General features: G+C 36.6%; 3 protein-coding genes across 3 annotated transcripts; 1 reads left to right on the top strand and 2 right to left on the bottom strand.

Annotated features, from left to right (window-relative positions):
• The first annotated feature begins 455 nt into the window (after positions 1-455).
• Positions 456-3,467, top strand: LOC117919630. Its single transcript, XM_034836837.1, has 2 exons — positions 456-1,457; positions 2,936-3,467. Exons 1-2 carry the CDS (start codon positions 1,006-1,008, stop codon positions 3,192-3,194), a joined length of 711 nt encoding a protein of 236 aa, XP_034692728.1. The 5' UTR covers positions 456-1,005; the 3' UTR covers positions 3,195-3,467.
• A 576-nt stretch (positions 3,468-4,043) lies between these two features.
• Positions 4,044-11,270, bottom strand: LOC117920191 (serine/threonine-protein kinase BSK5-like). Its single transcript, XM_034837578.1, has 10 exons — positions 10,896-11,270; positions 10,589-10,809; positions 10,363-10,498; positions 9,617-9,750; positions 9,436-9,541; positions 8,842-8,927; positions 6,550-6,738; positions 5,842-6,006; positions 5,203-5,316; positions 4,044-4,439 (listed from the first exon to the last, which is right to left on the bottom strand). Exons 1-10 carry the CDS (start codon positions 10,975-10,977, stop codon positions 4,197-4,199), a joined length of 1,476 nt encoding a protein of 491 aa, XP_034693469.1. The 5' UTR covers positions 10,978-11,270; the 3' UTR covers positions 4,044-4,196.
• A 2,773-nt stretch (positions 11,271-14,043) lies between these two features.
• LOC117920192 (phosphatidylinositol:ceramide inositolphosphotransferase 1) lies at positions 14,044-19,219 on the bottom strand. The gene is made up of 12 exons (XM_034837579.1): positions 18,751-19,219; positions 18,401-18,490; positions 17,080-17,166; positions 16,895-16,963; positions 16,311-16,391; positions 16,084-16,155; positions 15,932-15,992; positions 15,739-15,841; positions 15,003-15,098; positions 14,868-14,914; positions 14,624-14,751; positions 14,044-14,497 (listed from the first exon to the last, which is right to left on the bottom strand). Exons 1-12 carry the CDS (start codon positions 18,781-18,783, stop codon positions 14,417-14,419), a joined length of 948 nt encoding a protein of 315 aa, XP_034693470.1. The 5' UTR covers positions 18,784-19,219; the 3' UTR covers positions 14,044-14,416.
• Between the last annotated feature and the right edge of the window lie 876 nt (positions 19,220-20,095).

Genomic DNA, 20,095 nt, shown 5'->3' with positions numbered 1-20,095 from the left:
ATTGAGGAGTGTATGGGTAAACAGAAACTCTGAAAGTAATAAATACCCTTTTTAGGAGTAGTTTAATTTAATGGGGACAAAGCTCGCTGCCCCATCTCCAAAACACGACAACGGGACGATGCTTCTGAGGACCATTTTTTTGTCTTTCTGACGTAATTACCCTTCTCCACAACGTAATTTCACATTTTTCTATACGATTTGTGTAACATTATAGGGACTGAAGTGTCTTTTCGTGAAAATGTAATATCCATGCATACATGTGTGACAGAGAAAAGAAAAAGCCAAAAAGCAGAAAGAAAATTTGTCTTCCGACGCCCATTTTCCTATCTTTTAACCTCGCTATTAAATTTTGCTGAAAATCATTTTGGGTGGCGAAGGTACTTCTATGCGGGGAGGAGTACGTCTCCCTTAGATGTACACCGTTGGATGGCGGAAATATTTGACTATTGTAAAATGGATACCATCCAGCGTACAGAATCTTGTGAGAGCATAGTGCCCAAGTAAAGTGGCAGGTCTTCCTGTTTTCCCATTTCATCAATCAAATCCCGTCTCTCTTTCTTGTCTGTGCACTCACTGCACGTTCCTCTTCTTCTTTGCAGTGCCCTCAGTCGGAGTATTTCCTAGCAAAAGCACGAGTCTTTGTCTCAGAGACTGTTGTTTTTTCCTCCTAAAACCCGCACCTTCCGCTGTTCATCTTTACTACTCTGCATTCTCCAATACAGACCTGTGTGTTTTGTCTATCTGATTATTCGATTTCTTTTCTTTTTCTTTTCTTTTTTTTTTTGGTTTTACCTTTTTCGTGTCTTAATCTTTGGTAACAAGCGTAAATGGAGGTAAGAGGTGGCACCTAATCCAATACCCACTAGTTTTAAATCCTCAAATTCAATCTTCTCGTGAAGAGAAAAGCAGAGGATGGAGTGTTCCAAAGCCCAAAGTTTCGAGCTTGGAGGGTTTTGATGCTCTGTTTGTTGCCTAAATCCAAGTTTCTGCTTCTGGGTCTTTGAAATGTCAGCAGTAGAAATGTCCCACATCGATCTAGAACAAGGGGGTCACCGCCGTTCCTTCGGAGGAAGCAATAGAAGCGGCGACGGTAGCCTCTGTTTCTCTGATGCAGACGAAGGGTCGTGTTATTCTCTGTTCTATTCCACCGCCGGTGGATCCTATGATGAGTACAGCTTTGCCTGCGTCACGGATGCTGAGATTGGAGGGGTTTCGGATTCTAGGAGAGTCTCTTCCATGTCGGATTGCTCGGTGGAGGTCGAAACTGAAAACGGGGTTCCCGAAATCAAGGTGCATTTGGCTAAAGCAGAGAGAGATTGTAGAATTTGTCACCTGAGCTTAGAGAGTAGTAACTATGAGTCCGGGATTCCTATTGAATTGGGTTGTTCTTGTAAGGAGGATTTGGCTGCTGCCCACAAACATTGTGCTGAAGCCTGGTTCAAGATTAAGGGAAATAAGTAAGTACGAACCCTATATTTCCATGTTTCTCATCTTAATTACTTGATATATTTGCAAATAATTACAGTGCTTTTTGTGAAATTCCAGACACCCATTTGGCTGTTCTTAGCATTTTGCGCGTCCAGACGTTCACTCGGATGTGTTTCAATTACATGCCTGTATTTTTAACTATGATTTTGTTCTAACGTGGGAACCCCTTGTCCTGATTGATGATTTTGTGTTGATTATTTCAGAGTTTGGGTTCTTGAACCATGCAGTTTAATTAAAACTTAGCATAAGAGGTCTGCTCTGTTATAAGAACTATGTTTGATATTAAATGAAAAGTGGAAAGGGAGATTACGCTAATTAAAGAAGATGATGGAAAAAGTAAAGCCATTGAGTAAAGCATCATGAAGACCTGTTTCTATGCCTACATATGCAGAAGATTCCCTTCTACTCTGTCCTTTTTTGGATGTTTAGGAATCTCCCTATTTCTCTTTTTTCTGGTTTCCCTTCTCTTTATGATAGTGGAGATTTGACCCCTCCTTCGTATATATGGTTTTCCCAGCTGAAGATTACTTCTTCGAAGTGCTCCACCTAAGACATTTCCATCGCATGATGCAGATTCCAGATTTTCTGTTGGTTTTAATAGTGACTAGTGATTTTTTTTTCCTTTTCATATGGTCATAGATCAGAGTTCGAAGTATCATGCCCCACCCAATTATTAATGGATATAGACATAGTGATTCTTATATATTTTGGCTGTTTGGGGAATGATTTACTTTTATAATGTCCTTAGCAGTTTGGATACCCTTAAGTCTGAACTTGTTGATTCGAACCTAATTTCTAAGATGTGGTGGCAGTTTTCTGTTAGATCTGAGAATCTAAGAATTGATACCTTCTAAGATTCCAATTTGATATTTGATATAATTTGATTAAAGTTTCTCAGGTATGGTATTAATAGCTCAACTATGCTTTACATTTCATTTCATTGCAAAAAATTTATCATCAAGAGCATACTCACTAACGAAGAATGAAGCCTTCACCACAACTTGAGGCGTGGAATTTTAAGTTCATGCAGAATTTAAATGGGTCATATTTGATTCTCTTCTTTAATTGTCCTTTTTTTTGTTTGTTTGATATTTTTATTCTCCCATCATGGTATACTTTCTGAGACATTTGATGAGATATGTCCTTGTTGTATTCAGTTGTCTGGTACTTTTTACGTTTTCATTTTGGATAAACGGATCTTTCCTCCTCCCAGAGAAGATTTGTTTTGTCGGGTTTGTCCTTTCTTAGCTCTCTTTCACAAAAAAAGCATCAAACAGAGAGCATTACTGAACAATTCAATTTGCTCCCTACTTTTGTTCCCCATACTTAAGTAATGGTTGTAAGTATTGTTAGCTGCTTGTATGGGCATTTTTGTGTGGATGGGAGAATTCGGCATCTTGCCTGTGAAATTGCTTCTCCACTAATTCAGTTTGCTAAATTTTTTCAGGACTTGTGAAATCTGTAATTCGACTGCACGAAATGTTTTTAGTGCAAGCGAAATGGAGTTGACAGAGCATTCAAATGAAACCAGCAATAATGCCACAGTCACAGCCACAGCCACAGCCCCAGCTGCAGTCTCTACAACAGTGTCTGGTGCTGAGACCCGAAGCTTCTGGCATGGCCATCGCTTCCTAAATTTCCTGCTTGCTTGCATGGTGTTTGCTTTTGTCATATCTTGGCTCTTTCACTTCAACGTGCCATCATGAGATCCTGTAAAGAATCAATTCTGTAAAACAGTGCAGAAGAACTCGAGTGGGAGGATGGGCGTGCCAGCACAGTGTCAAGCCTTGAGGCGTTTATATAGTTATCCATACAGTTGTATTTGCCTTCACACGTATTATTCGAGTTAGTTATATCCACATTTGCTTGTTTCTTATAATTATCAGAGCTTTACGACTAGTCTTTGTTATCCCATGTCATAAAAGTGCCATTGTCTCTTCTTTTAATATTATAAGTATCTTCGTACTGTTGTCGCTCCACTTATCGGCTTTGAAAACAAAATCCTGCAAATCTTTTTTATTCTACTGAATAACACAATCAGCCAACTTAGTGCAAGGCTGCTGCGGGACGTGGCCATGTCCCAGTTGAAGAGCCAGGTAGCTCAGAGTCAGATCCCTTGCCGAGTCCAGAAGTGGGCCTATCGCAGTTAACGGGCCCTTGGTCATAGTATATGTTCGAAGAGATTTTTTTGTGGTGATGCGCATTGCGCACCCAGGGTGAGGGCCCGGGTTTTCCATTAAAATCAAGAGCAATCTGAACCATATTAAGATTCAACAGTGTTGTTGTCTTGTTCTTGATGTCCTTGTTCATAAAAAGGAGTTCCGGGCTTTCAGCCCAAAATTTCAACCCTATCATTTGGGTTTAATCGCCACAGTGAATCAAAATCAGAACTTAAACCAGCCATCCAACAAGCTGTGCAGTGTAATTCTAGATTTGCAGGTTTGGATGACAGAATATATGTAAACAATTAACAGTCAAAAGTGTTTAACCTTCTTTCTTCGATTTCTTTTAGATTCATATTTAGAGAATGAGAAAAAAGGAAAAATATATATATATATATATCAAAACCAACAATAATTTCAAAGAATCCTCTAAGGTGGCAAGAGCTGAAAATGGCAAAATATGACAAATAGGGAATAAATACAAGAGACTAAACAAAATTACAGTTAAAAGAAGGAAGCAAGAGAGAGGAAAAGAAACCTATACACTCAATTTTTGCTCTTTTTGACTTCCAAGTTTGTGCCATCTTTGAGTGTTTCTTGGGCATCAGTATCCATCCCAAGACTGAAGAGGGCAGCTGCTTGAAGATAGAAAGCAGTGGCCCACTCAGGGGACACCACCTGAGCTTGCATGGCATCCCCAAGAGCTTCTTGGGGCATGTCATTCATTAAGTAGGACAAGCAGCGCCTAGCATACACAGTTGGAGATACCATGGTCCCGCCATCAATGAACTACAGAAAACACAAATAATAATTTATGGCCTTTGTCCAAACCCACATGAATTTTAGACGATCCTAAGCTGATGTGGAAGAACCTTTAAGTCCATGTTTGGTTCCCATAAAATTTAAGAAAAAAATGAGATGGAGAGTGAATGGAAAGGAAAAATAAAAGGAAAGAAAAAAATGATGGAAAATAAAAATAGGTATAAAGTCCATAAATTATTTTTATATGCTTCTTTAAACTCATTTCACTTATTTCCCTTTATTATGCAAAGATTAAATACTTTAAAAACACATCAATTTCTTACTAATTTTAATTATATTTTATTTTCTTTTATATTTTTTACGGTAAAACCAAATGAGAAAACCATTTTCCTTACATTTTTTTTCTTTCCTTAATACTTAGGAACTAAACGTAGCCTTACAACTGCTACTAGACCAGAACTCCAGGAGCTTGATTGAGTGAAACCACCATGTAATCAAACCAATTGAGATTCTAGACACATGAATTAACCACTATTTTGTAGAAACTTTTTGTGAAAACATTGCACGATACATATAGTAATAAATATGGAATGATGAGGTAGTTTTAAGTTTATCTTTCTGGGGTTATAGAGTCATAGACCTACGGACATGTAAGGGTTTTAGGTTTCTAAGATCACCATGTCTGGCAACTTTGTCAGTGTTGGAAGTATATACTATACACAAATTCTAAATCTTAAAAGTAGTATGACATTACAATGGCTTTAACATAAAAAGGGATTTTTTTACTCACTTGGGTGTAGCAATCAATGGCAGTTGTGAAATCCTTAGCTCGGAAAGCGGTGTCTCCATGCTTCTTAGAATTCAAGGTCTCCTGCATTTGATTGGTCCACATCTGAAATGAAAGCTGCAGAGACAGAAACACTAGAACAAAATTAGCATCAAAGTACTTGTTTAAAAAACAAATATAGGTGAGAAATGAAGTATTATTGCTGAAACAACATTAACATAAATCACTATAGGGAATCTGTTTGAAGTTCAATGTAAATATTTTGTTTATTCTGTTCATAAAAGATGGAATAAAAAAATTTCTTCTGCACTTTTTCATGTTATTCAAGTCATCCCTCTCCCAACCAACTGTTGGTACATGCGTGTGTGAGATCTACAAGCACTTGTAGCATGAAGATTTTTCATTCACTTAGTTTGCCAAACAGGTTAGTGGTGTGGAAAGAGGTTTTTCTCTTCCTAGTAGAGTCAGGGTAGGACGGTAGCCCCTCCCAGTCCTCCTTGTTGCAATTATTAGAAACAACTGGAAGCACAAAAAATGGTTTTCAAGCATTAGTAATGATCCCATCTTACTGAATTAGGCACTAGCTAAGTCCTTCAAACTGTACAAAAGAGAATGTCAAATTTAGGACATGCAGTAGCAAACCTCATTGGCAATCCCTTCATCATCCTTGTATCCAATCTTGTCCAAGATTTCATGTATAGCAGTGAGATCCATTCTCAAGCAAGCTTCACCAAAAGGGGTTAATGACAATGGCTCTGCTGGGGAAGCAGTGTCATGTGCGATACCCATCAAGATGTATGATGGAACCTGCCAGATTACAATTGAATTAGAAAAATACATTTAATACTCTCCACTTGTACAATTCAAATGTAAGCCAACTTCTAACAACAACATGCATCTGTCTTTCAGAAACATATTACGAGTAGAAATTCTCATAGAAATTCTGTGTGAAGCGCATTTCACTTATCCTTCTGATCCTCCTTTGTAAAGTTTGAAAAACCTTTCATCTTATTCAAGAGGGTGAAGGCCACCATGCAATATGGTTTACTATTATTTGTTAGGAGTTTCACCATTACATTAGAGAACAATACTCTACAGTGATCAAGGGACAAAAAAAATTCTCTCATACAGTGTCATTTTAATCATAGAAACAAATATTTAAATGCAAATGCTAACCTAAAAGAACCACATGCTCTTCCTCGAAGTAACAAGAGAGATGACATTTATATAAAAATAAAATGAAAACATAACATCATTGGAGAAGAGGAAGTTATCAATTACAACAGCAGTACAAACATTGTGACTACACAAGATTCAAAAAAGGCAATCCAATCAATTATTGTGCATTACCTCTGTTTCTTTCTGAAGAGACATAAGAGCAGTAACAAGGGACTTTGCATTTGGTCTCTCACGAGCTTCATACTGCAAACAGCGGGAAGCCAGCCGCACTAACTCAGTACCATCATCATTCGAGAAATGACCCTCCAAACAAGAGTCCATCAACATCAGAAAATTCTTGCCACGAATCAGATCAAGTGCCTGCAAGAATAGACATCCAGAGAAAGGTAGGAATCAGTTCTAGCACTAAAGCAAATTACCTCCTTAAAGTGGTTCTGGAGTTGCATTTTAGCAGTCACCAGAATAACAATTATCCATAAAAATTTCAAATTATCAAAGGCTAACATTGGCGCTCAAAACTTTACAAGCAAAAAGGAAAGTTGTAAGTTACTACAAAATTGAATGACAGTAGTCAACCAACATTGCAAGAAGCTTACCTCTTACAGGCAGTTGAAAGCAATAACATGCTGGAATGATTTAACTGAAACCAGTTTTTTTTTTTTTTTCATTATTTGTTTATTTATTTTAACTAAACAAAAGTATTTAATAGCATTTGCTAGACAGGAATTTAGCATAGCACACATTATCTACCATGTAATGAGGTTCTAGATTTCAACATATTGACCAATCATGTATCAAAAAATTAGAAAACTAGCAAACACTAGGTCTATTTGGAAACATTTTCAAAAATGGTTCTTAAAAAACAGTTTCTGGTAACAGTTTTCAAAAACGGTTCTTTGATGTTTTTTCTAGAACAAAAATTTGTTTAAGAACTTGGGATGTTTTCAACTTGTTTTCTATGTTTTCAATTTTTGTTTGGGAACTTGGAATGTTTCCAACTTGTTTTTTATGTTTCTATAGATTTTTTTAAAATAAATTTTATATATTATCTTTTATTTTCAATTATTCTTTATATTTATCCTATTATTTTTTTAAAAACAAATAAAAATAATTAACATATGTTCTCATAAAACACCATTTTTCTATTTTCAAGAACAAAAAACTAGCTCTATTTGGGAAGGATTTTCAAAAAGGGTTCTGAAAACTAGTTTTTGAGAACTATTTTTGAAAGCTATTCTTTAATGTTTAGTAGAACAAAAGTATGTATGGGAGCTTAAAATGTTCTTAACATGTTTTTTATACTTTTAAATATTTTTTAAAATAACATTTATTTGTAATGCTCTATTTTTAATCATTTTTCATATTTGCATAATTATTTTTAAAAAAAATAGTCTTTAAAAAATTAGTAAAAATAACTGAAAGATGTTATAATAAAATGCCTTATTTTCTATTTTTAAGAAGAAACAACCATTTTCTATTTTTTGGATGTCAAACATGTTTTTCAGTTTTTAAGAATAGTTAACAAAAAGATCCTTATTTTCTATTTTCTAATTATCAAACATCCTAATTTGTTGCTCTAAAAAATAGAAAACTGTTTTTGAGAACTTAACAAACAGACCCTAAGATTTTGTCACAATTTTGAGCATATTTAGAATTTAATTAAAGTTCAACCTCATTACCCTATAAAGGATGTAACCATGCTAAATAATCCCCAAATTCATATCACGTAAGCATACAAGGTTCTAAAAGTCAAAAGGCCAACCAGTCATTTGCTAGAAAATAAGAAACTAGCATACAGTGACATTTTGTTATGATTTTGAAAAAATTCAGGATGATCTAAAAATTCCAAGATCGTTCACCAAACTTCCAAATTCCAAACATATGATGAAATTCAAGAAGTGTATTTTGACACAACCAAATTGGTAGCAAAAATGACAAAACCTTGGTATTGTGAACTAGAAACCAAATAAAAGTCAGCATTGAACTAGGAACTCTGAGTGACTATAAGTTGCAAAACTGAATAAAATTCTTAAAAATTGCTGGCCAGGATCCTTCAGTCATTCTAACCCAGATGATTCAGGCAATGGGGGCAAAACCGCTCAAGAGTTTGCTTCAAGATGATTCATGTCTGGCTTTTGGAATGCTTGACAGACATGGAAGCAAATTATTATCATTATCGGTTTTTTTTTTCTTTTCTTTTTTTATAATTTCCATGGATGAGCCTTTCAAACTCTCCATGAGGACCTGAATCAAACCCAGGTGGCAGTCGTGCACTAACCAACTGGGCTCCCTGACAGGCCGTCAGCAAATTAATGCAATCATTGCCAGATTTTACAAGCAATCACATAGTAACAAAGGCTTTCTGTTTTCCACTTGTGGCCAAGAAACACTAATAGATCATAAGGAAAAACATGTACGAGTTTCTGTTTTAAAATAAGAGTAATATAAAGAAAGAAGAATTACATGGCTTGGTGGAATATGTTTGCCACTCAAGAGATCAAGCAACAAGGTCCCAAAGCTGTACACTACACTTTCTGGTGTCACTCTACCTGCCAAATGTAGAGATATACAAGCAAAGTTCAGCTTCAAGTTGGCATTTACATAACAAAGCATCAACCTCATGCACTCTCACATTTTACATTGCTCATGCTATGTGATTATGGCCTTTCAACATTTTTTTTTTATAAAAAATTTAGACATCATTTTCAAACACCAACAACAACGTCAAAATGAATTTCATATTATAGATTGATGTTATCTATCAAAAAAAAAAAATATTATAGATTGATGTTCAAAATATCTGTAATTAGTTGAACAGGGAGACAAAGACAATATCCTTTTTGCATAGGTTTTGGGAATATATTGAGGACCATATATTTGCTATTTATAAGGTTGAGAAAGAAACAGCAGAGAGAATAAAATAAAATGAATCTTCTATTAATATACATATCAACATCGATAAATTACTGGGTCTAGATTGAAATGGTGCAGTATAATGGCATGTAGCATCATCCAAGTATATTGCAACACAAGGTACTCTTTGCAAGCAGTATTCACCTGTTCTCAAATACTCTGGAGGGGTGAAAGCCAAATTGGTGCTGTAACTCTTGCCATCTCTACTATTCTTCATAAGGCCAAAGCAAGACAGTCTGGGATTACCATCCTGTCAACCACTCCCCACAAATAAGAGCCAGTCATAAAAATAAATTGAAAAACAAGATAGGTAAAAATAATATACCTGATCAAATAAGACTCTGTAGGCATTAAGATCATGATACAAGGCCCGTCCTTTACTGCTGCAATATTCCAAAGCTTGTGCTAAATACAATGCTACCCTCAATCTCATTGCCCATTTCATAGGCTGGGCCTCCCCTAAGCCAATTTAACCCATAACAATCATGAAAACAATTATTCAATGCAATGAAGTAATTTCCAGAAGTATTAAGGTAACACCATGTACACTAGATGGAAACATTTCAAGTTTCATACATAGTTTATGAGAACCCAACTAAATCAGCTCAAAATATCAAGCTGACAATTTTGTATGACAGATGGAAGTGCTTCAAGTTTGACCTCCTATATTAAGCTTGCAATGCATACTATGCTAAACTCCGCTCAAATGAATTCATATTGCAATCTGCTTTATTCTTTGGTTGATCAAAGCCAACAAAAACAAAACTGATTCATTCAGTCCATTGGCACCAAGTACAGGTTGTCATACTTGAAAAAAAAATCTAACAAAACTGATTAAATCCTTTCATTTTAAACCATTGAGCATCTCATTGTTTACAAAATTTCCATTTCCATAACCTGTTTATAAGAAAAGCATATTTCTACTACTTGATACTAACCTAAACCAAATAATAGATGCTTAGTTGCTAACATCTTTCACACTAGCAGCAAAAATTTATATAACACTAATCACACAGTCCACACAGGAACTACATTTCAAAAACATATATAGAGAAACTCAAAAACACTCACAGTGAAAAAGATGCTTCGCAAGAGTTTCATTTGGCATAAACTCTGCCACGAGCAATCTCTCATCACCTTCACAGCAACATCCCATCAAATTCGCTAATCTCTCATTCCTCAAATTTCCCACGGATCTTGCTTCCTCCTAAACCCCGATCGCATCAATTAAAACTCAGAAAGAACAATTAAGATGAACAATCACACATAATTGAAACTGTAAAGCAAAGCAACGAACAACGAATTGACGAGAATCAGGCCAGGCCAACTTGTTAAACCGCTTAACAGCGATCCAACGGTCAGCATCGAGTTTCCCTTTGTAAACAATATTTGGAGCTTTTTCTCCGTGCTCCGACACTATGTTATCGGAGGAGAACCCCGACGTGGCAGCTTTGAGTTGGTCCAAACTAAACTCGGTGAAGCTGGGCAGCGAGTTCCGGTCAGCTTTACCCCCATTCTCTGCAAGAACATCGGCCGTAACACTAATTGAAGAACAGAGTGAAGATCATCGAAAGCAGTAAGAGAGATATAGCAGAGATAGGTACCGAGATCAGAGGGGTCAAGAACTGAGGGTTTGAGGTGAGATTGCCACCAGCAGAGTGAGAATTTAGAGCAGCGGGCTCCCATTGCCGGAGATCAAACGGTGGAGTGAGAGAGATGATGAGGATGAATCAGACGGCATACATTGCAGCAAGATCACTCGAGTCGAAACTTGAAATGGGAGAAAGGATCGGAATGATAAGACACTGTATTTCTGATTTGAGAGTGTGTGTGTGCGCGCGCGCGTAGGGATTTGTGGATCCAAGGCTTTGCTTGCTTTTTCTACTTCCTTTCTCTCTATATATTTATTCTCTCGCTCATGTGATTTGCAAAAGGCCTTAACTGCTTTGCTTTAAGCCTTCTGCTTTTCTCCGTTTCATGTTTCCTCGCTTCCTCTCTCTCATAGATTAGTCATCGCTGGTTTTCTATTTTTTAATATTTTAAATTTTAGTGGAGAGATTGAGATCTGGTTGAAACCAACGGTCGTTTTCGGTGGGTCAAAGTCATACAAATCGATGACGTAGAAAACATCCTATCCTAGCCTGTAGTCTAGTTTTGGTATGGTATGGTTGCATTAAGATTGGAGGCCAGTTTGTTTACCACTGTCCTGTCCTCATTAGTTTAGATCACAGCATATAGGCTATAAGCTGACAGTTTTTCACTTGATTTTTGAGTATCAGTAGGGAATTTCACAAATCAATTTGTAATATCAGATGAGATGGGTCACCTCTCCTGATCTCCATTGCTAAAAATCCATGTAGAGCTTGATTAAGTAATTCTATGTGTGTATCCCATCAGCTCCAACCACCAAAATCAAATTTCCAGAGAGATTTGCCCCAATTGAATTGCACTCCAATTATGTAAAAGCCTAGCACTCAATACCCATACAGAGGCCCCAAGTGGATAGCCGTGTCAGAGGTAAATCCACTTTGAAGGAGACCAAGAGTGATATTTTCAATCAACTACATATTAATATTCTGTAACGGCATTGACCAAGTATCCATTCTCTCTTTCTTTTGGAGAGTGACCAAGCCTCATGGATTTGAGTCATTTGACATAATCTTGTGTATATCTAGGGCACTAGAAAATTTTAGACTTGCAATAACAATCGGTGTGGAAGTGGATATTAAGATCAAATCAGGAACTTTCCCTTGAGGATAAGGCCTCGCAGTGCCTGCTCCTTCCTTTCAACATCTCTCCTTTGCCTATTCTTTTCCTATTCCTTCTCAACACTTTCTAACATAAATTATATTTTGTTCCAAAGAATCTTTTCTTTGGTGGGGGTGATGGGTTGGACTTGGGGATTGTGATTGTAAAGACGAAGCACGTCCTGCTGAGTAGCAGCAACACCATGTGTGAATGATTAAACAAAAGCCATACATTTTAAACCTCACCTCACTCTCTGTCGCATGACAGAGTAGGCTTTATGCCCAATCCATTTCAGTGGCAAGAAAGTAATGTTGCTTTCTATTAGGATGGTGATGGATAACCTTCTCCGATCACAGTCCTTTAATATGACAAAAAGAATGGGATAATCGAGGGATATGGAATTTGGAAATTTGAAAAAACAAAGAAGAGGAGAGAAGAAAATGGGGGCTCCCATGTGCTTGTGTTGAAAAAACCCCTACACCAAATTTAGAAATTTAAAGTAATGCAAGTAATAACACATGTTTCTCAACTAAATTTGAAGATTTAAGAAGTAAAGAGGGTTGATACACTACTAGAGAGTAGACACCTGTTTTAGGGAAAGAATGAATTACCAGGAACAGAATGGACCCCCCTACTGCCGAAATGGTTTCCCCATAATTTGGAACCGTATCAGAAATTCAGCATGCCTGATCACATAGTGATGATGACTCAAACCAAGGTCTACCAAGGGGAAACAGTCTACGTATAATAATCGGTGTAATTATTAGTACCACCCACAGAGGGGTCAAGAGGACCCCTTTGTATGAAAAAGGTAAGCATGTAAAGGGTAAAAAAAATGAAAAAGTGCTTCTCATTTTGACATGCCTCAATTATGAAAATGCATAGCTCTCTTGCTCTTTCCTAGCTTTTTACAGCTTAAATTGCGCCAGCATCGCTTTTTGGGTGCAGTCACAGATGGGTCATCACTAGCTCATCTTGCCTTACAAGGTGAGTATGGGGCATGTTTTGCTGTCAAGTGCCAACAAAAAATACACATGAAAGGTAGACCACATGGGCAAGCAAAACTAGCTGTGTACAGCCTATAGCCTTGAATTTTAGTGCAAAAAAAAAATAATAATAACAGAATAAAGAATGAAACATATACACATCTCTTCTTGATTTTATTCCTTCATGATGCTGGAGTTTGACCCCATCTAATCCACTTGAAAATTTACCCAATCCTAGAGGGACTTGTCTCAAGTTCCAAATCCCAGGCATCCCAAGTAGGCAACCAATCTGAAATGTGAAATCAATTGGAGAGATTTGTGACCCAACACGTTATGGTGATATCCTCTCCGATGACAAGTGGGCTGCAAGTATATAATGTGCATAAAAAAAATGGAAACAGTATTTAAAGAGAAATGTAGCTTGCTGAAAGAGTGGGCTGGGGATTTTTCCCTAGTCCAAAAGATGGTGGACCGGTCTCTGTCTGTTTGTGGAAGAAAAAGGGCATGTGATGCAGGGAGTGACCTCCATTTTAAATGCAAGCCTTTACTGCTTTAAAGGAGTTGTTGAACACAAAAACAACTGTAGAAAAGTGGGCTTGTTGGGTGTCATACACAATGGGGTATCTAATTGCATCAACAGCTCATGCCACAGTTGCATTAAAAAGAGAGCAGTGGTCCCTTGTCACCACATCATCAACCAATTGCTGAAGTAGTTCGGCGGCTTCTACACGCCTGGCCATAGCCCATATAGCCATCATAATTCCAATGGACCATGGCCCCTCCCGACTCTGGTTCCCACCCATTAGCTCCCTTTCTGCATGTTGGAGTCACTTGGAACTTTTTTAAGCATGGCATGGACTTGAGGGTATGAGTAGTAATTTTCCGTTACAAGGTTTCCCTTCTTAAGTTGAGTTATCATGACTGTAATGAACAAACTGCAAGTCAAGCAATCCGTTAACACAGTGACAAGGACATGGTTTTTATTGCTGACAACCAGTCAGGTCAATAACCCGTTCCCTGCAAAAATTTTAAATTTTACCATTTGAAATAGGAAAGAGCCAGTGTGATCTGCCAGGAACAAATGGGGGGGCAGTATCTGTATGGTGGAAAAATGATAAAAGTAATAGAAAGGCTGAAAATTCCATGGTACATTCTGAAGTTGGTGGCTGTGGTGGATGGAATTTAATGGGGACAAAGAGGAGCAGGTCCACAATTTTAAAAAGCATACAACTCAAATTCCATTTCCACTAGAATACAAGACATGTTTGCCAGTCTCGTCAAATACGAGCCCACCACACAAGCAACTGAACCTTTAAAGCCAAGGTCCCAAAGATTTAAACATCAATCTCTGCAGCAGCTTCCGTTGTTCCAACAATTGCAGCTTCCATTATCTATGCACCATTTGTTGTTGTCTCAGCGTGGACTGTATTGCCGTCTTCCAAAGTTTTTCCATTTACTTGAGTTCTCTGTCTCTGGACAAACAGCAATTAACAATGTCAACACCAGAAAAAATCACAGACAAGAAACAAGGAAAGAAAAAAAGAAGCCAAAATTGATTAAAACCAAAAAAGATATAAGAATTAATTGATTCACTATACCCAATCTGCAGGGTCTCCCGAATTCCCATTCAATAGCTTGTGATTCTCTTCTTTGGTCTTGCTATCCTTATCTTTGGTGCTCAGTGGTAGCAATAGAGATGCACTTCCATTGGAGCGATCAGGCAGTTCTACATTGGGACACCTTAATGTCATTACTATAACAGTCTACAAAATGGGGGATGAACGACAAGAAGATGATATTCAAATTAATAATGCTGGATATGAACATAGTTAAACATCTAACCTGGCAATTTCTTATCAATAAAGAATACCACTAAATTAACAGTATACCTGCAGAAAAATTAGATGATTGCATTATAATCAAGAATTACCAGAGAAATGTTCATAGAATAATAATCAGAGATCGCATCATTCTTACCATGCAACAACAACGTCAACCGTGTAATGTTTGTGGGATGCTACAATTAAGAAGCTTTGTGCCACAGCAATCAACCATGCAAACTGCTTTATGCACCTGCAAGGACACATTGAAAACAACCACATGATGTCTATGGGACTGACATTTAGGCTAGCGGGATTGACAAATTGTATCCAAGCTGAGCACCCATAAGAGATATGAGACAGTATGTCCAAGCCAGACCCAGACTATCCATTGTAGCAGAAACCTAATACCAAACACAATCCTCTAAGTTACAGTCGACGCATATCTAACAATTTAAATTTCTTTATAATCAGATTTAAAAACCTTAACAGCATGGCAAGTAACTAACATGATTGCCAAACATTACTGGAAATGGAAATAAAAAATCCCATTACAAAGTCATTTTTCCCCTTACAAGGGTGGCTCACAATCCAAGTTTTTGCTTTCATCCATCCATAAACGTTAACCTGATGGTTTGGTCTCACAACAGATTAATTGTAATTCGGGTTGAGAAAATTATACTCCAAACAATCAAAGAAGTCAAAGAAGTTAAAGCATAGTATTCTGGTTGGATCTATGGATTCCCAACTAAACATATGGGGGAATGCATGGCTCCTTCTCTATCCCATTATACATGCACCTTAAAGTAAAGGAACATCAAACATATGTAAAACATAGTATAAAATTTTCAGTTTGTTAGATTTGAATCTACTATATGACAAGAATGTTATACCTTCGGGTGCCATATTTCTGATATGTGAGCACAAAGACTAGAGTGAAGATCATGTGAGATGAGAATATCAAATCCCCACAACCATATATTACACCCCGAGGAACTGCACATTCAACAACTTAATGAGCACATAAATATTTATTGCCTACTAGTAATGAGCTAAAGACAAAAGGTTAACACAAGGGATACTCACAATTAATTAAGAGAACTTCAAATGCACTATCTGGACGAGGCAGCCTAGCAAGTTTTGAACCCTGTAAAATACAGAGAAAAAGAATTAGAAAATTAGAAAATTCCCTTAGAATTAAATTATTCAAACATGATCAAAGAGGGTGTAATGATGACCTCACGACAATGGTAGTTTGGACCAGGGAGCTGCGTAGAATAGAATGTGATTATCCGGAGACTTTGAGAAGCCTGCAACAAACATACACAAATAACAATTAGAAATATTACGGAATCATTTCCATTACTCTAAGCCATATGTTTTCAGCAAGGCTAAATAAAATAATGGAAGTTCATCAGTCCAAATTGACAGTAACATTTAGATACACAAAAGACTCAGCACTTACAACTAAAAATGCAAGAACCCTGCACCACAATAGAACTGTGTAGATCTTTTTGGCCTTGAAAATGAAGGGATGGAAAGTCCACTGTACCAAAAGACAGCCCACTGTTAGAAAGAGAGCAAAATTCTCATCTAAACATACACAAGTAACTTCTCCATAGGATATGACTCCAGAGTAATTCTGTTATACATAACCTTCATAATCAACAAAATTCGCTTGACTTGGTGAAGTTCACAATACATTACAACTTATACAAGTCATAGGGTATTACTCATTCTTGCATAATGTAATTAACATTCTGGTATTTACTCAGGTCAAGTCATAGGGTAACTCAAGGCAGAAGAATCTCCCTTTAATACAAAACATGAGTCAGTTTTAATCCACTGTGTGACTAAGTACAAGGTGGTAACAAACCACCTAGCTGTCATAACAAGAAGTATGGTCTCAAACAAAACCACTATTATTTCTTCAGCACTGAATCAAATTCCGGGCTCACAAACTACTCCAGTTCATTATTACAAAACAATGGAACTACAATTTCAGCCAGTAACAAAACAAGGGAAACTATTTGACTGGAAGATCCTTACCAAGACAAAAGAGAGAAAGACAAAGCTGAATACAGTCTCACTGATGTAAGCTTTATCTGGGCCAAGCTCCTATCATAAGAAAATTTTCAAAACATTTATTTAAAATTTCCAAAAAAAAAAAAATATGCAATAAAAAGTGCATTCCATGTGTGTATAAAGACAAACCAAACTAAATTGATACTAACTGGAAGAAGAAAAAAGCCAACATCCTGAAGTGTTGGTCCTGGCCGATGTAAATAGTGAACTCCTCGAGCAGCCAGTCCATGAATGTACTGTAAATGAGGAAATGTATTTCACATCATAACCATATAAAACAAAACAATTTCATGATATTGAAAACCTAGAAAACAAGAACATAGGGAAATCCCTGATAAAATTTAAATTAACATTTCAAAAACTATGTTGCACTTCTAAAGAAGATCAATACCCATGTAAACAAACTGGACACTACTGAGAAGTGTCAAAAAAACAAAATTAATGTCTTCCTTTTATGTAATGCAAATCCATCAAGCATATTGTCAACATATCAAGATGTGTTTTGGTATGGAAAATAATAGATTTTAAAGAAAAAAAACATATAACAACAGAGAAGTAGCACCAATGGCATATATAGTATAAAAATATAACATGAACTTCATCTAGCTTCTTCCAAGTTTTGCAGTCATTTCATGTGAAAACTAGAAACTTTGCCAACCTAATCACCGAACAACTTATATTGTTGTGTATAATAGAATGACAGATAAAGATATATATTTATACAGCTGAATGAGGCTACTTTTTCAGCATTTCCATGTTAGTATATCCATATAGTGTAACGTCTGTGCTCCACAGTACAAAATAAGATATCAGCATGAATCACAAGTATTTCCAAAAAGGCATCTTGAGCTGTTATTTATTAACATAATGAAAATAAAAAATTAACACAGAACTTCCACATTCAAATCATGCTTAAAGGAAAATTTCAGTCACAATGCAGTAAGGATGGATTTAAATTTGCCAAAAAAAAAAAAATGGGGGTGGGGGGTGGTTGCTGCAGATGCCAAAAACAGTCAAGATTCTTAAAACCCTCCAGCACACCAGATTGTGCTATAGCCCCATTGGTAATTGGTAAAAATATAAAAGCGTGTTCACAAATCGATAAGGACATTTGTCCAAGGACCAGTTTTGTGACCTGGTAACAACTTTTCAGAAGTAATCTTATGCTAAAAGCATAAGTGGAGTCCAAAGTAAAAATAAAGAAGGAAGGAAAACATACTATGACCTTTTACCATATCATACGTTTCTTTAACATGCATTTCTTATCAAGAGTCAAATGATCTATGCATACCAAAAAAACAATTCAAGCCCTTGCCTTGCTCCTAAAATTAGGCCTTCTGAGGCGCTATTTTTCTTTTTGTTCAAATTTGATACATAAAAGTCGAATTCCACAAAAGAATGGACAATTCCTCTTTTTCTTGAATAAGAAAAACATAAAGTTGCAGAGGTTGATTATGAAGAAATTTAAACCTGAAAAATTAGACCAGCGAGTAGATACTTCCAATTCTCTAAGAGGAGGTTGAGCTCTGTCGTTGTCTCTGCACAAACTCTCTTCCATAGCTTCTCAAATAAACAAAAAGGCAGATCAACAAAAGGTTTCAAAGGCGTGGAAAATCGCAGGAAAAAATATTAACGACCCTTGGTTTGGTTTCCGAGAAAACAGAGGAAAGGAGATGAAGGTAGGAATCTCTCAACAGGTTTGAATTTGAATTAGAGTGAGAGTTGCGAGATTTCAAATCCCTTTCTTAAATTCTCAAGAAATAACTATACAGCCAAAAAATATCAAAACTTGCAAAATTAGAAAAAGAATAGAACGGAACCTTGGAGGCCTCGCGACCAATGTAAAGCGTCATCTTCGTTTTGTTCTCCTTATGTGGCAAACCAGTGCCATATTACATCACAAAACAACTCTTAAGTGTGCCATCATTCATCACAAACTCATCAAAATATCCTCTCAACCTCTTGACGAGTTTTTCCCTTTAAAAGAAAAAAACTAATGCCCCAACCAAATCGCACCTTCCACAAATCTCCAGAATCAAAACGCTCAACCTTCCGATAATCGCAGAATCCGCAAAACGACGAACTACAGAAGATCTGATTGAAAACCTAATTGTCGAGATCAACAAACCTAAGATCGTAGGGGGAAAAGCAAAGCAGATGAAAAAAAAAGAATATCAGGTTATTATTAAAATCGTGCTTTCTCTTCTCCCTCGTTTTGTCTGCTGAACGCGAGTTGAACACGGCGAGACAGTTGAGAAGAAAAACAAGGCTTTAATAGGAGAGATCGCCACTCCCTTGCGAAATTAAAAAGCTACTACCCAAAAAAATCTTTTTAATCCACGTAATTAAAAAAATACTTTTATATTTATAATAATTCCTCCCCTTTTTATAATTTATAAATAGATTTTTCATTTTAGTATTTTGAATTAATTTAAATTTTGCCGAATCAGCCGGTCACGTGGGATTGAAGAATATTTCTAGTAGATGGTTACAAAGCATGCGTTGTACCATCTCTGAAGATAAATGGTTTTCAAAAAAGGGAATAAAATGGGATCAAAAAAAACCTGCCCATTATAATAAATGCTTTTAATTAGCAAAAATTATTTAATAAAATGTTTACAGAATTTCTAAAAGACAATAAGCTACCAAAATATTTAAAGAAAAATATATTTTATCTAATTTTTAATTTTTTTAAAAAAAAGTAGGTGTTCAAAAAAAACTTCAATGACACCAGATGGCAAGGAGGAATGATGGTTTTCATAAATATAAGGATTAATAACAAAATTCAGAATTAAGATAAATGGAGAGGCGGCGTCTAAAAAATAGAGTTGGGGAAGAGAAGAGAGGCTCTGAATGGTTTCGTTCCCTCCGGCCGCGGCCTGCTGCAAAACATGGTAAATATCTCTTCCTACGATCTCTCTCTCCCTCTACTTTCTCTATCTCCCAGGTCCTGTCCTCGCTGTTCCCACTCTGCTCTCGTATAATATGTTGCACATTTCACAGGTTACAATTATAACAACATTGGAAGATTGGTTCGAGGTTAGGGCAAGTGGCCCAGCCATTCTTTCGATCACTGGTCAACTACGAAAATAACCCTAGTCTTTCTTAAAATGACGGGAGAGTGTGCTGACACGCACGCTAGTCACGGGCGTCTCGGCTCCAGAG

This window comes from Vitis riparia, chromosome 8 (genome assembly GCF_004353265.1).
Source record: "Vitis riparia cultivar Riparia Gloire de Montpellier isolate 1030 chromosome 8, EGFV_Vit.rip_1.0, whole genome shotgun sequence".
Lineage (NCBI taxonomy): Eukaryota > Viridiplantae > Streptophyta > Magnoliopsida > Vitales > Vitaceae > Vitis > Vitis riparia.
Note: the sequence above shows the minus strand (reverse complement) of the source record. Positions and strands in the feature narration are given on the sequence as shown.

Coding starts and splice junctions, on each gene's coding strand:
- LOC117919630 (XM_034836837.1), top strand. CDS start 1,006: ATGTCAGCAGTAGAAATGTCCCACATCGATCTAGAACAAGGGGGTCAC. Junction 1,458..2,935: donor TTCAAGATTAAGGGAAATAA/GTAAGTACGAAC, acceptor AAATTTTTTCAG/GACTTGTGAAATCTGTAATT.
- LOC117920192 (XM_034837579.1), bottom strand. CDS start 18,783: ATGACGCTTTACATTGGTCGCGAGGCCTCCAAG. Junction 16,156..16,310: donor GGGTTCTTGCATTTTTAGTT/GTAAGTGCTGAG, acceptor TGTTTGTTGCAG/GCTTCTCAAAGTCTCCGGAT. Junction 15,842..15,931: donor TGAAGTTCTCTTAATTAATT/GTGAGTATCCCT, acceptor TTGAATGTGCAG/TTCCTCGGGGTGTAATATAT.
- LOC117920191 (XM_034837578.1), bottom strand. CDS start 10,977: ATGGGAGCCCGCTGCTCTAAATTCTCACTCTGCTGGTGGCAATCTCAC. Junction 9,542..9,616: donor ACAGAGTCTTATTTGATCAG/GTATATTATTTT, acceptor AGTGGTTGACAG/GATGGTAATCCCAGACTGTC. Junction 8,928..9,435: donor TCCAGAGTATTTGAGAACAG/GTGAATACTGCT, acceptor TACATTTGGCAG/GTAGAGTGACACCAGAAAGT.